The sequence below is a fragment of the Strix uralensis genome, chromosome 5, assembly GCF_047716275.1.
Source record: "Strix uralensis isolate ZFMK-TIS-50842 chromosome 5, bStrUra1, whole genome shotgun sequence".
Taxonomy (NCBI): domain Eukaryota; kingdom Metazoa; phylum Chordata; class Aves; order Strigiformes; family Strigidae; genus Strix; species Strix uralensis.
Genome location: NC_133976.1, coordinates 76,912,685 through 76,925,419, shown reverse-complemented (window position 1 = coordinate 76,925,419; position 12,735 = coordinate 76,912,685). Strand labels below are relative to the sequence as shown.

The window sequence follows — 12,735 nt, the reverse complement described above, 5'->3', positions numbered from 1 at the left end:
AGAATGGCCTTGGTGAAGATGTGTAATGGTATGTTCAAGAAGGAAAATCCTGAAGAAGAGGTACAACATTTTTTGTACCATCCTGTCTGATGACTAGGATCATAACTAGGTCAGTTAATACAGTAATGTGATCAGCAGGCATCTACTGTAAGCACAGCAGTTAGTAAAATATTAAAAAGACTTCAAGATGAAAACTATTTTCCATTTATCAGGTAATATTTTTTAGGAAGGCCAATTCTTAACCCCTAATCAGTAATGCAGGTTTTCAACTGTGTTTGTTACAACACTGTTCCTGTTAAGCAAAAAAACCCCGCCAAAACGAAACACCAAACAATTTCCCCTCTACTCCAAAAAACTAGGAAACCTCTGACCAAGTTAACACTCAAGTATCAGAATATCATCTCTGAGGAACTAGTGGCAGAAAATCTACTGAAAAAATAAGTGGAAGGCTAACTGCGATTCTAAGACAAACACATTCAATAAAGACTTGCTTTCTTTACCAGAAGACTTGCACCACACAAAATCCTGGCATTACTAACAGTTTTCACTTAATATTCTTGCACCTCTCATTTATTTGCAAACCATCAGTTGCAACTGAGAGTAATCTATGCATTTTCCTTTGTTTAATTCTAAAGGCAAATTGAATTGCTCATCATTCATCTCTACCCAACGCAGAATAAATAGCCTTTCAGTCTGGCAGACTTTTGCCACTTAAGCTGCATCCTCTTTAACAGAAGGAATTCAAACTTCAAATGTTCCTTACTTCTTATAAGTGTTTAAAAATATTTTTTTAAATACAATGCTAAATTGTAAAGGATAAAGCTCAATAAAGTCTATCCCTGTAACATAACCAAGCAGTTTCTCTGTAAGAACAGAGTCACCAAGAACCTTGGGCAGCGTTTGCTCTGTGGTTTACACCAACCGAGAAAGTGGGTGCAACTATGGTATTGTCCTTGGCTATTTATCCCTGCTCCCTTCCTTACTCTTTCTCCAGAACTTAAACCTTTGGCTGAACCATTTCAGTATGCTAAATAAGCAGAAAACTGTTCTCTTTGTCAAGGTTAGTTTTTTTGCCAGTCTAGTGTGCTGAAACAGCTTGGCAAAGGACCCAGTGACCACCTGAGCTGGTACAAAAAGTCACCTTTCCTCTCTACAGCCCAGTTAGATGGATTCAGGCTACTATGAAGCAGCAGCCTTCCTGTTTAATTCTCTTTCGTTCCCCAACTTTCCATCACCTGCCATCTTTGCTGCTTGCTGCTGAGTAGAATTTGCCTCCAAGCACTATAAAAAGGAAAGTTCACAAGTGTTTTCTACCATAGTAGAACAGCAGTGTGAAAAATAAGAGGTGTCTGTATCCTTCATTTAAATCATTAACCACCAGCTGCACGGCTTTCTTTGATCTAACTAAATCTTTAATTCCACATTCCTCAAGGCCTTTGTGTTGCATTATTACTAGTCTCTTTTATTCACTTCGGTACTAACTCAGTAGTCATGAGGATCACGCACAGATCAAGTTCTCGTACAATTCACTGTATTTATATTTATGAATTTAACAACTTCTCCCTAGACTGTCACAGTTTTAAAAAAGAGATAAAACACCCTATCCTAACTTATTTAAGAATGCAATTTTTATTTAGAGAGGTAACTACCAGACTCTCAATGTGTTAAATCCATACAGCAATGAAATTTTAAAAAATACTATCATGCATACACCAGACTATTTCTCTGCATACCTTAAGTCGAAGACAAGTCATATTTGTGATGGAAAGCAAGCAGCCAACCAGCTAATTACAATAATTGCCTATAAGAAGCAAATGCTAGTCGAGCAGAGCTCTTACACAGCTTGGATCACATTAATTAAAATGACAAAACAAATAAACTGAACTACAGAACTTACTCTGCTCTCTCCTTGCCACACAATTAATTAGATTGTCCAGAAAAGATAATCAGCAGCTATTTAAAAGTTCATGTAATCAACCCATAAAATAATTTCTTATACACTTTGCAATATTCCAGAACTAAACTATTACTACACTGCGCATGAGGTTTCTACCAACTAGTTTGAAAATGTAAGACAGCTGGAACTGTTAGTCCAACTAAAAATATATTCTGTTTGTTCAGAAATATCTGTGATGCAATAAAGTAACTAAGGTATCCATCCCATTCTTTTCACAATAGGTCTCATAACCCAAAACAGAGCAGGTGTACTTGTTGGGTTTTTTTTTTTTTTTTTTGTAAAACATGAGTAATTTGCTCCTGATCACAGAAACCACATTCTCCTAAAGGGCATTCTATGTTCTACTCAGCAGACCATGCTGCCTTAGTAATCCTAGTACCAACATGAAAAATGAAATCATTTAAGAGGCAGAACTGGCTCCTTGCCACTCATCACAGAGTTAGGCGAATTAAAAAAAAAAAAATCCAAACCAAGATACAACAGCTACCATAGAAGGAACCATCTAGTTTAGAAACAACCATCTAGTTTAGAAAAATTAAAAACAAAACCTGCTGAAAAAGGTATTTTCATTTGACTCAACCAAACTTTAGCTGATCAAACTGGAGAACTATTTAGTACATAAAACCTGCTGCTAGGCTTATAACCCATAACTACTGAGTTGACTGGAAAAAGCTACATCAATTTCCAATGAGGTACATAAGCTTAAAAATGTCATTCTCATAATTCTAGCAAAATTATGAGCATGCTTACAGAAACCCTTTCTGAAAGCTACCTCAGACGATGCTGAAGACTCACATTTAAATCTATATTACTTACAACTAACTAGAAAGAATGTTCAACCTATTAAGATTTAATGAATAAATTTACAAAACCAGTTCAAAGATTGAGGCACCAGTATACAACCATCCAGTTTCAAACACCCAGATACTATCAACTCAAAGTTATAATGATGTATTTTATTTCATGTTGATTTTAGAGTGCTTTTCAAACACCATTAGTGAATAACTAGTACTAGAGGGATAAAAAAACTAGACATGCTACTCAGACTTCAGAAATGCCTACCCTCAAAACAATCCCTTTATCTGAAAAAAAAAAACAACCCAAAACAACCAACACAACACTGTAATTGCATTTGAGATTTACTTCTTATCAGTGCATTTAACAACAACTTTACTAATGTATACTTTTTAAGGGGCCTCACTACGTAACAGATGAAGATATTTGAGCTGGTATCCCCCTTTTAGTGGTAAAAAAAAATAATTCCTAGCCACTTAGTTATGCAACACATTTTTAAACAGTAGGTACATTTTGTTCATTAGCAGCCTTACTTGCTTGCCTCGTAGAAGAAAGGTTTTAAAGAAAGTTGATACCTTTCATGCAGAAATTGAATTGCCTCTTTATACTAAATCTTGTGCAGGTATATTGGGAGAACCTACAAAAATATTTCACTTGATCAAAACCTTAGAAAAACAAAAGCTTCCTTCAGTGCCCAAACACATTCCTATGATCTCCTGAATTCAGTATCAATAGTGTGGAGAACTCATTTGATACCAAACACTATACTTGCACTGCACAAGCAGCTCCATTTTGAAAAGAGCACACATTCTGCTTTCTGATCTTTAATGCTCACATTGGTTGGGGAGTGTCTGGGGGGCTGACAGCTGGCAGCACTGTCCCCTGAAAACTAACTCCTGCCTGAACTGACAGCACTTTTGGACAATGGGAATAGTTAAATATTAAACCTTTGCTGTCTCACCTTTTTTTGCTAGGGTCCACGTTCATAAAATATCATCAGAAACAGAATAAAGAACTGCACTGTTGCTGGTCCTTCAAAACACACAAATGCTAAAAAGGTGGAGTAACAAGCCAAATAATTGCAAAAAGGGGTTTAAACAGGAAAAAAAAAAAAAGAAAAGGGCATGTAATTCTGCATCAAGCAGCCTTGTTTGACTTTAGCACTGGCCACAGAAAAGGAAATCAGTTGCATAAATACGTATTTCATCATTTCAGAAAGAAGCTGTGCGCAGAAGGGAAGATCAGGAGGATTTCACTGTACGCCCAAAAAGCTCAAGAGCAACTGGAATAAAAAAAGCTGAAGCAAAGAAAAACGTACATTGCATACTGACTGCTGTATCATGCACTAGCTATGGGAAAGTAGCTGTGTTCACACACACAGATGTGTGAACAGTTGAAAATTATGAAAACCACAGCTGAAAATTACAAAAACCATCTCACACCTCAAAAACCTAAATACTGTACCTAGAACTCTCAAGTGGTCAAAGCTGTTGGAAAAGTATACTTACTATACAAGAAGCTCATAGAGGACCTTCGCATCCCTGGCACACTGACAAAACTATGGCACGTAATCATATTTCTGTGAAAAGTATGCTCAGAAGCAATCCAGAGAGACCAAGCAGGATTGTTACAACCTAGCATGGGAAGCTCAAGATCATAAAGACCCAATGTGTCAGGATCTAAACCTGGCAAGTCCAGCTACAGAAGCCTCAGCTGAACAAGACTTCTCATTCAAATATAAAAAAAATGAAGGCCAGTGCAGTTTCATGAGACAAAGATGATCTTTAAAAAAAAAAAAAAAAGGAGGTGAGGGGGAAACCTCACTGTACTACCACTACTCCCCCTAACCACATTCCTCCTGTCTCCTACCTCGCAAGAATTCTGGAGCTCACTGGATGCCACGTTGAGGAGATTCAGTTCACTAAGCTTGCAGAAAACTAACCCAGCAACAGCAATGCCAACTTTCTTCAGTGTTAGTGAGTTGAATCAACGTAGGAAAGTATGACGTAGGTCCTAAATCGGCACAAGGGAGTAGATCTGGCTGAGCGGCCCGACGCAGGCCCAGGGAACAGCAAAACCCCCACCCTGGGGTGGCAGGGCACCATTTGATTGCCTTTACTGTAACCGCAGCGATAGGGAGCAGCATCAACTGTTGTGGACTATGGTTATGACAGAGCATTTCTACTATATTGTACATTACACTGCCCTTCAAAAGTAAGTGGTTCAAACTGAAAATAAAACTTGCAAAAAAATTACACTTGGCCAAAAAGTGTCTCCAAAAAAGCTTTAAACCTGAAGCAGCTTCTCTAGAAGGCTGGATTGGAAGAGATTTAGCGATTTCATGATCATCTGAAACGTCCTCTTGTTTCCCTTGCAAGTACAAACAAAATTATACTTCCTTCTAATGGAAAATCCCTCCAAAATCTTTCATGCAGTCTAATTTTCTATAGATACAATAAATAATAAAACTGAACTATAGATTTGTTACAAAATAACCAAAGTGGAATATGAGTTTTAAGGAAATTAGGGTTTTTTTTCCAGTTTGTTTTTTAAAATATCTACCATCAAAAGACACTGCCATTAGAAAAACAAATCTCATTTGGTCTACAGTATTTTTAACTACATGCAACAAAAGAACTGCCTTTCCTGGCTAAACAAGTGTCAAGAAGGATGTTATTAGAACAGCTTTAAAAATAAGATGTCTTTGGGTTTAACAACTACAACAAAATACAAATGGGAATAGCGTAAGTGGCTTAAGTAACAACATAAATTAACAAAAAACTCAGTACCAAACATATTGTATCCAACCAGTTTGTGGATATCCACAGAGACAAGAAACAAGCCTCCTGAGACATCAAACCTTTCAGAGGCAGCTACTACTCTATTAAGTAAACTTTGTGTAATCGAACAAGCTACCACAGGACAGAGCTGTTAATCCTATTGCCTTTTGGGAAAAACACCATAAGCAGAAATTTCTTTAGTATCCCACTAAATTCAAGTATTTCAAGGTTGTGTTCTAATGCTCGATCTACCTTGCCACAAATAAATCCTAAAACGCCTAAGGAAAAAAAGACGAGAGGTTATCAAAGTCATTGTCTTTTCTAGACCTGGATCAACTTTCCCCCATCACTCCTGACACGTGTTTGCCTCTAGAGGTGACAGAATCTATTCATGGACATTTTATAAATAAGAAAGTCTATTTTCATGCTTCGCTATACCTAGTCATAAAGAAAAAGGTCTAATAGTAACGTGAAGCCATCTCCTCTGCTAACATTTAAACTCACTACTTCTGGCAGTAATCACCACAAGTCTGGAGAACAAGTTATTTGCATTCTTCTTTGCATCAGATCTGACAATTTCCACTTCTTTTTTAAACACCCTCAGGTTTTTTTTAGTCTTTCCTCAAAGCTATGACCTTCTAGTCTTCAGATCACCATTATTCTTCTCTAGACTTTCCTCAGCTAGACCATGTATCTTGTGAAGCTGTGACCCAAAGTCAGACATAGCATTCAGCTAAGGCCTTTCCTGTGCTATGCAAAACAAAAGGATTATTTCACTTATCTTTTGAGATATACTCCAGCAGAACATTAGCTGGATATGAAGCATCTTGTAGCTAAAGTTTAACTTGTCCTCACAGTTAAATAGGATGTCATTCACAGACTATAAAGTTATCTCAATCACTGAATGCAAGTGCAATGAAACGTAATTGAGAGTCAACATAGACTTATTCCCAAAACTACAAAAGCAATGAAGTAAAAAAAATGCTTATATTGTTTCAACTTTCCAACTAACACATTTAATTGTAAACTCTTCAGAGAAACAGAAACCTAAAAGGAAAGTTATTCTAATTCCCAGCATGATAGGTTCCTTAAATGTTATTGCAACTAAATGAACCCCAGCTTTTCTTGGTGTACCTATGCTATTTTATGAGAACTCGCCACTTACCTCATATTATAAGGTTAAAGGCGCCTTTTCATTCTACGCATCTTATTATTCTTCTTAAATCTGTTTTATAAGATTAAGGTCTCTAAATATATAACTAATATTCATGCAGGACAAATTCCAGCATTGCCACCTATAAAACAATTGACCATCCAGCAGCTCAGGCCCTCACTTCACAACCTTCAAAGTAAGTTTTGTCTTCCAAAGAGCAGTTCAGAGCACAAAGCTCCAAGTACAGAAAATCCCATTTGAATTATTTAATATTGGTGTAAATAATCTCTAGCAACAAGAACTGAGCCTTTCCTCCCAGCTGTCACACACCCCTTACTTCTTATATCAACAACCCTGTTATACTCTAAAAACATTCCATCCAAACAATCTCTTGTCCTGAGAATTCATCCTGGGGAAGAAGCCAACCTACGTGCCTCTGCACACCAGCACTTATCCTAGGCCTCCCAACTTCAGCAACTGAACGTTGAGCGGAAGAAAAAAATTTCTGCTAAATTTGCTTTCCCCTAACCCTTTTCAAATCCTTACGCCTCCACGAAGTACCCATTTCCTAAATGTACTATGTGAGTGCATATGCAGTTACTCTTACTAATCTTGAACTGTAACACAGAAAAAAATGCTTTAGCAATTATTATACTTTCATGTAATAACTTCATTATTAGAAGATTTTTAGCATCAGCAGTTAGGCCACTGAGGCAACTTCTGAAGAACTAAATTCATTATTTGATTAAAAACTGACCATGAGTTGAACAATATGGCTTAAACTTGTTTTTCAAAACCCCAACCCTTGAATTTGTAAGCAACATTGATGCAGTTTTAACCAACACAGAAGCACTCGATTACAACCTTGATCCAGAATACCTCCTTTACCAGAGGGTTACAACTTACAAGTTTGTATAAGACTACTTCAAGGTCTCTCAGAGATTCACAGAATCACCTAGGTTGGAAAAGACCTTGAAGATCATCTAGTCCAACCATTAACCTAGCACTGACCGTTCTCAACTCCACCATATCCCTCAGCGCTATGTCAACCCGACTCTTAAAACACCTCCAGGGATAGGGACTCCACCACTGCCCTGGGCAGCCCATTCCAATGCCTAACAACCCCTTCTGGAAAGAAATGCTTCCTAATATCCAGTCTAAACCTTCCCTGGTGTAACTTGAGGCCATTACCTCTTGTCCTATCACTTATTACTTGGTTAAAGAGACTCATCCCCAGCTCTCTGCAACCTCCTTTCAGGTAGTTGTAGAGGGTGATGAGGTCTCCCCTCAGCCTCCTCTTCTCCAGACTAAACAACCCCAGTTCCCTCAGCCGCTCCTCGTACGACCTGTGCTCCAGACCCTGCACCAGCTTCGTTGCCCTTCTCTGGATTCACTCGAGTAATTCAATGTCTTTTTTGTAGTGAGGGGCCCAAAACTGAACACAGGAATCAAGGTGCGGCCTCACCAGGGCCGAGTACGGGGGTATTCTTGTGGTACACTCCGCTTAAAACTAGAAACTGAGTATAGAACTCAAGGTTTTCCTTCTGGAAATCGGGACAGCAGTTCCAAAAAGATTACAGGGAACGAAAACTTCCCAGGTATGTCCTCACTATAAGAGAGGTTATGCTCCTTGATGGGCTTCTACAGCAAGGTTACTTTTAAAGCTTAGATTCACCCATGTCCTGAAGGAATGAAACAAAACACTGGAACATGTACTTGCATTAGAGCTATGAGTCAGTTAGAAGCACTTCAGTATTTTTCTGACTTATGTCACTTTGAATTTGCCTTACACTTTAGGTTGGCTTGTTTTAGTATTAAGGATAGTTTCCATTTTAACTGTATCAGCAATTTTTTGGTCTTGAACTTTATTAAAAGTAAAGATTTAGATGAAGTAATAGGTGTTCTTACACAGTAAAAGTAATTACTTAACTTACTTAAGAACTAGCTAACTAAAGAACAAAACCACATCAGAAAATAAAAATTCTAGCACCAGCTCTGCCTTACACATGTGTGTTTCAGTATTTCCAATGTTCAAGAAGTTTGCTTTTAAATAATACAAGAATACCCCCACACACTTCCGAACCTTGAATATATGCACCCATATTTGCAACGCACCAAGGTCTCTGCTTGGCAGGTGTTCCAGATACCAGACTGCTGCTCTCTCTCATGTAAAGACGTAAGGTATTCAGGGTGGGGGGAGAAGAAGCTACAGTATGTAATTTTGCATTTGGAGTCAAATCTAACATTTCTGAAGTTCAAGTGACTTACAGCAGTTCTGCAAAAAAATCACCTTGGTACAAAAATTGATTTTTTAAAATTCTTGCCTCCTGCCACTGCTTTCCCCTCTCCTCTCTCTTGCACCTCAGTTTATTTACCGAACTCAACTATATTGATATTACTGTTTCTAGGGCCACAATATAAACCAGGTATTGAAATATTTTTTTTTTTTTTATGGCAGAAATAACTGAGAAATTGAGTTCCATGCACAGCTGTACCAGGACAATCTGGTGATAAAAGTCATCAAGAAGCTTTTTAACCTTATTTTGCTGCCAAAAGAAAGCATTTGTTCAACTCCACTCTTTAGGTATTTAGGTTTCTAGACCAGTTGAGGGTTTCTCCTTACTCAGGAAAGTTAAGACTGGACTTGCATTACCCAAAGCATTTAATCACCCTGTCGGTTAGGTGTAAAATACACGTATACTACTGAGCTTTAGCTGCCTTCAGCAAGTAAGCCAGTAGCTCCTTAAGATGAAGAAATCAATCTCACCTCTCACTAGCATCGATAGGGGCAGACTCCCTCCCTATTTCTACTTTCAGGTCGTCTACCCAGCATGAGTTCTAGCACTTGTCAAACTTCTCAACTCATTAATTCCGCTGTAATCCACTATGCTATTGATAAATAAAATGGATAAAAAGATAGCCTTTTCCCGGTGAGTTGGGAGTCAAAGCGGACCCCCCTGTGAGCTGATGATCCAAGCCAGTTCGCTTTCCCTGCTGGAGGTGCTCTCCCCCCAGAGCAGCAAGAAGCCACCTGGTGGGCTCGGCACCTCCCAGGGCCACAAGACTCTGCTCACCGAGAAGAGGTCCTGTACCAATTACACAGATACGCTGGGGAGAGCTGGGCTGAAATAGTCTTCTGCAACTAACACTCAAAACAAGAAGGCTGAGCTTCTGGCATCTGTATTTACCTCCAGAACAAACCTGATATATGGCATTTGGCAATTCGTTCTGACTTCAATGCCTATGGTATTTGAATCGACAGAACACCTTGTGTTGCTACGGCACATTTCATTCTGCCTTCTGAAAACGTTTCAGAAGCGTTAGCAACTTACACTTTAACCCTAGCAAAACAGGTAGTACCGCTCGCTCTCCGTGGGATTGGGAAGTTAAGTAACATGCCCCAAAACACAGGAAGTATGTAAGAAACACAAACCAGAGGCCCGACATCCTCAGTGCCTGCACAGTGCCCTGTCCGTTAACATTTCCTCAGAGTCCTCGCATAGGAACGGTGAGCCAGGCCGACAGTCACAAAAGGAACCCTACCCAACCCCGCTTTTAAAATATATTTCGAGTGTTTCCAAACCATCGGGGGAAACCGATTACAAAACCCCCACACAAAAGCCCTGCCGGCCAGAGCCGCCCGCTAACAGCCCTCTGACAGCAGGGGCACGGAGCGGGGCTCGTCTGAAACCGGACCGCGACCGCCGCCCCTCCCCAGCCGGAGCGCGGCGGGGCGGGGGAAGCCCCGGCCCCCGGCCCCAGGCGCGCCGCCTCCTCACGGCGACACGGGCCGCCCCCGGGACAGAGCGGGCCCGGGCCGCGGGCGCTGCCTGCGGGCACCGGGGGGTGCGCGGCGGGAGCGAGGCCGCGGAGAGGCGCGGAGCCTCCCTGCCCCGACACTGCATCACCGGCGGCGGCTGGAGCGAGCGGCGCCCCCGCCGCCGGAGGGGGGGGAGGAGGCCGGGGCCTCCCCGGCGCGGGGATCCCCGCCGCCGCCGCCGGCCCCGCGCTTCACGCTGCCCTGCGGGGCTCCGGCGAGCCCCTCGCCGCCGCCGTAGCCCCGGCCGGGCCCGCCGGCGGCCCCCGGGCGCGGGTCGGCCGGAGGGGGCGGGGGCGCATTCGGCGGCGGGAGGTGGGCGGCCGCCGCAGCCGCCGAGGGGCCTCACCTCCTCCGGGATGGCCGGGTCGCCGCTGCCGCTGCTGCCCCCCGCGTAGCAGGCGCCGAGCGCGGGCGGCGGCGGCTCGGGCTCCATGTCCCCGTTGAAGAGCGAGGCCCCCTCCGCGCTGCCGCCGCTGCTCAGCGCCGCCATCTTGGATCGAAGCGCTGGGGCGAGGGAGGGGGAGGGGGGAGCCGCGTCCCCGCCGCCGGGACGCCCCCAGCCGCGACCCGTAGTGGGAGGGGGGGAGGGGGCGAGCGCAGATCCCAGCCAGCTCCCAGCGGCCCGCGCCACCGGCACGTCACGCCCGGCCCGTGACGTCACCCAGAATCGCCGCCGCGGCCACTGCGCATGAGCCGCCTGACGTCACCGGGAAACACCCTGACGTCACGGCGCGACCACCGGTCGCCCTGGGAACTCAAACGTGGGCTGGGGCCCCGCCCCCTCCCCGCGGCCCCGCCCCCCGCCGCCTCAGCGCCCCCTGGCGGGGCGGAAGCGCGGCCGGTGGCGGACGGGGCCGGGCCCGGCGCTGGGGGCCGGTGGCGCGGGCGGGCTCGGAGGGCGGCGGAGGCCGGAGGAGCCCGCCCAGAGCCGGCTTGGCGGGGCGAGGGGGCGAGCACCGAGCGCCAGGGGGCCTGCGGCGGGCTGCCAGCACTGCCCCGGCCTGCGGGTCCTTCCCAGCGGCGGCCTCGGTGGCAGCGCGGGGAACCCGCCAGCTGCGGGTGGAATAAAACCGGGACTGGGGTGCCGGCAGGATTAAAATGAGAAACAAATGGGACCTTACGTACAGTGTGAGCTAACGGTGTGCTGGAACAGGAGCGCGGTGAAGAGCCAGGGCAGGAAAGGGACCCTTTACTGGTTTGACGTCATTTGACAAACAATAGTGTGGTGGCTTTGAGGTAGCTTTATAAACAGGTACCTTGAGGCGATGACAGAGATACTTCCAAAACCCATATTTTCATCTGAAAATGATGTACCTACTCTAGTTATAACTACGATAATTGATTGCTAGAATTGATAAAACATCCTTATTTTTTCCATTGACGGCATTTGGGCCTTGAGCCGCCACACAGGGTGCTTCAGGCAAGGGAAGGGTCTGGTCGTGAGCTCAGCATCCTGCTCGGTAACACCTCCCTTATCCTCTGGCCAGCTTTGTCCGATCTGGAGGTCTGGGAGCAGATGCCTGTTTCCAAATACGAGTGTCCACCCTGTCTGCACCTTGTCTGCATGATGGGACATGCACCCCCTTCCCCGATAGTCTGGCTTACCAGGGGAAAAAAAAGGTGAGCTCACACAGCGGGACCTGCCGTGGGCTTCGGTCCTCGGGTTGAATGACAGAGGAAGCAAGGTGGTGGGTATGGTGCATTGGGAAATGCCGCTCTCTCCAGCGAAGAAGCGAAGAAGAGCTGGAGCCGGCAGCCACCGCTGCCCCCCAAAGCCTGCTGTCCCCAAGTCCCCAGTGCCTGTGGCCATCTTCCCCCAAAGTGGTAGAGTGCTCCCATCTAAAGTAAAAACAGACCTGCATCATATCCCTGTATGCCACATCCATCGAAATGCTGCTTGCACACATAAAGCATTCACTAAATCAGGTGTTTTAAGTTGCTTTCTTGCTGAAAAGGTCTTTATGATAAATACCAGATTGATAACAGTATTTTAACGCATTGAAAGAAAATCTAACGTATCAGAACAACAGCAGGATTTCAGAGAAGGTAAAGGCTGTTCTATCACAACCTGATATGTTTTATGGTAGTCAATTAAAATACTAAGTTGAAACATGCAAGTGCAAACATACTTATCTTTGTTTCACTGCAGTTGTGAATACATAACCATACAACCTCTTAATGTAATAATCCCGATGATAGATTTCAGGTTTATATTTCACCTTTCACACTG

The 12,735-nt window shown here is 43.7% G+C and overlaps 1 protein-coding gene across 2 annotated transcripts in view; it reads right to left on the bottom strand.

Moving 5' to 3' along the window:
* The window catches only part of BRAF (B-Raf proto-oncogene, serine/threonine kinase), an 88,367-nt gene extending 77,216 nt beyond the window's left edge, over positions 1 to 11,151 (bottom strand). For both annotated transcript variants that reach the window (XM_074871799.1, XM_074871800.1), the window contains exon 1: positions 10,852 to 11,151. In XM_074871799.1, coding sequence (XP_074727900.1) covers positions 10,852 to 10,995 — 144 coding nt within the window. In that variant the 5' untranslated portion in view covers positions 10,996 to 11,151. The remainder of the gene's footprint in view (positions 1 to 10,851) is intronic.
* Positions 11,152 to 12,735: the final 1,584 nt, after the last annotated feature.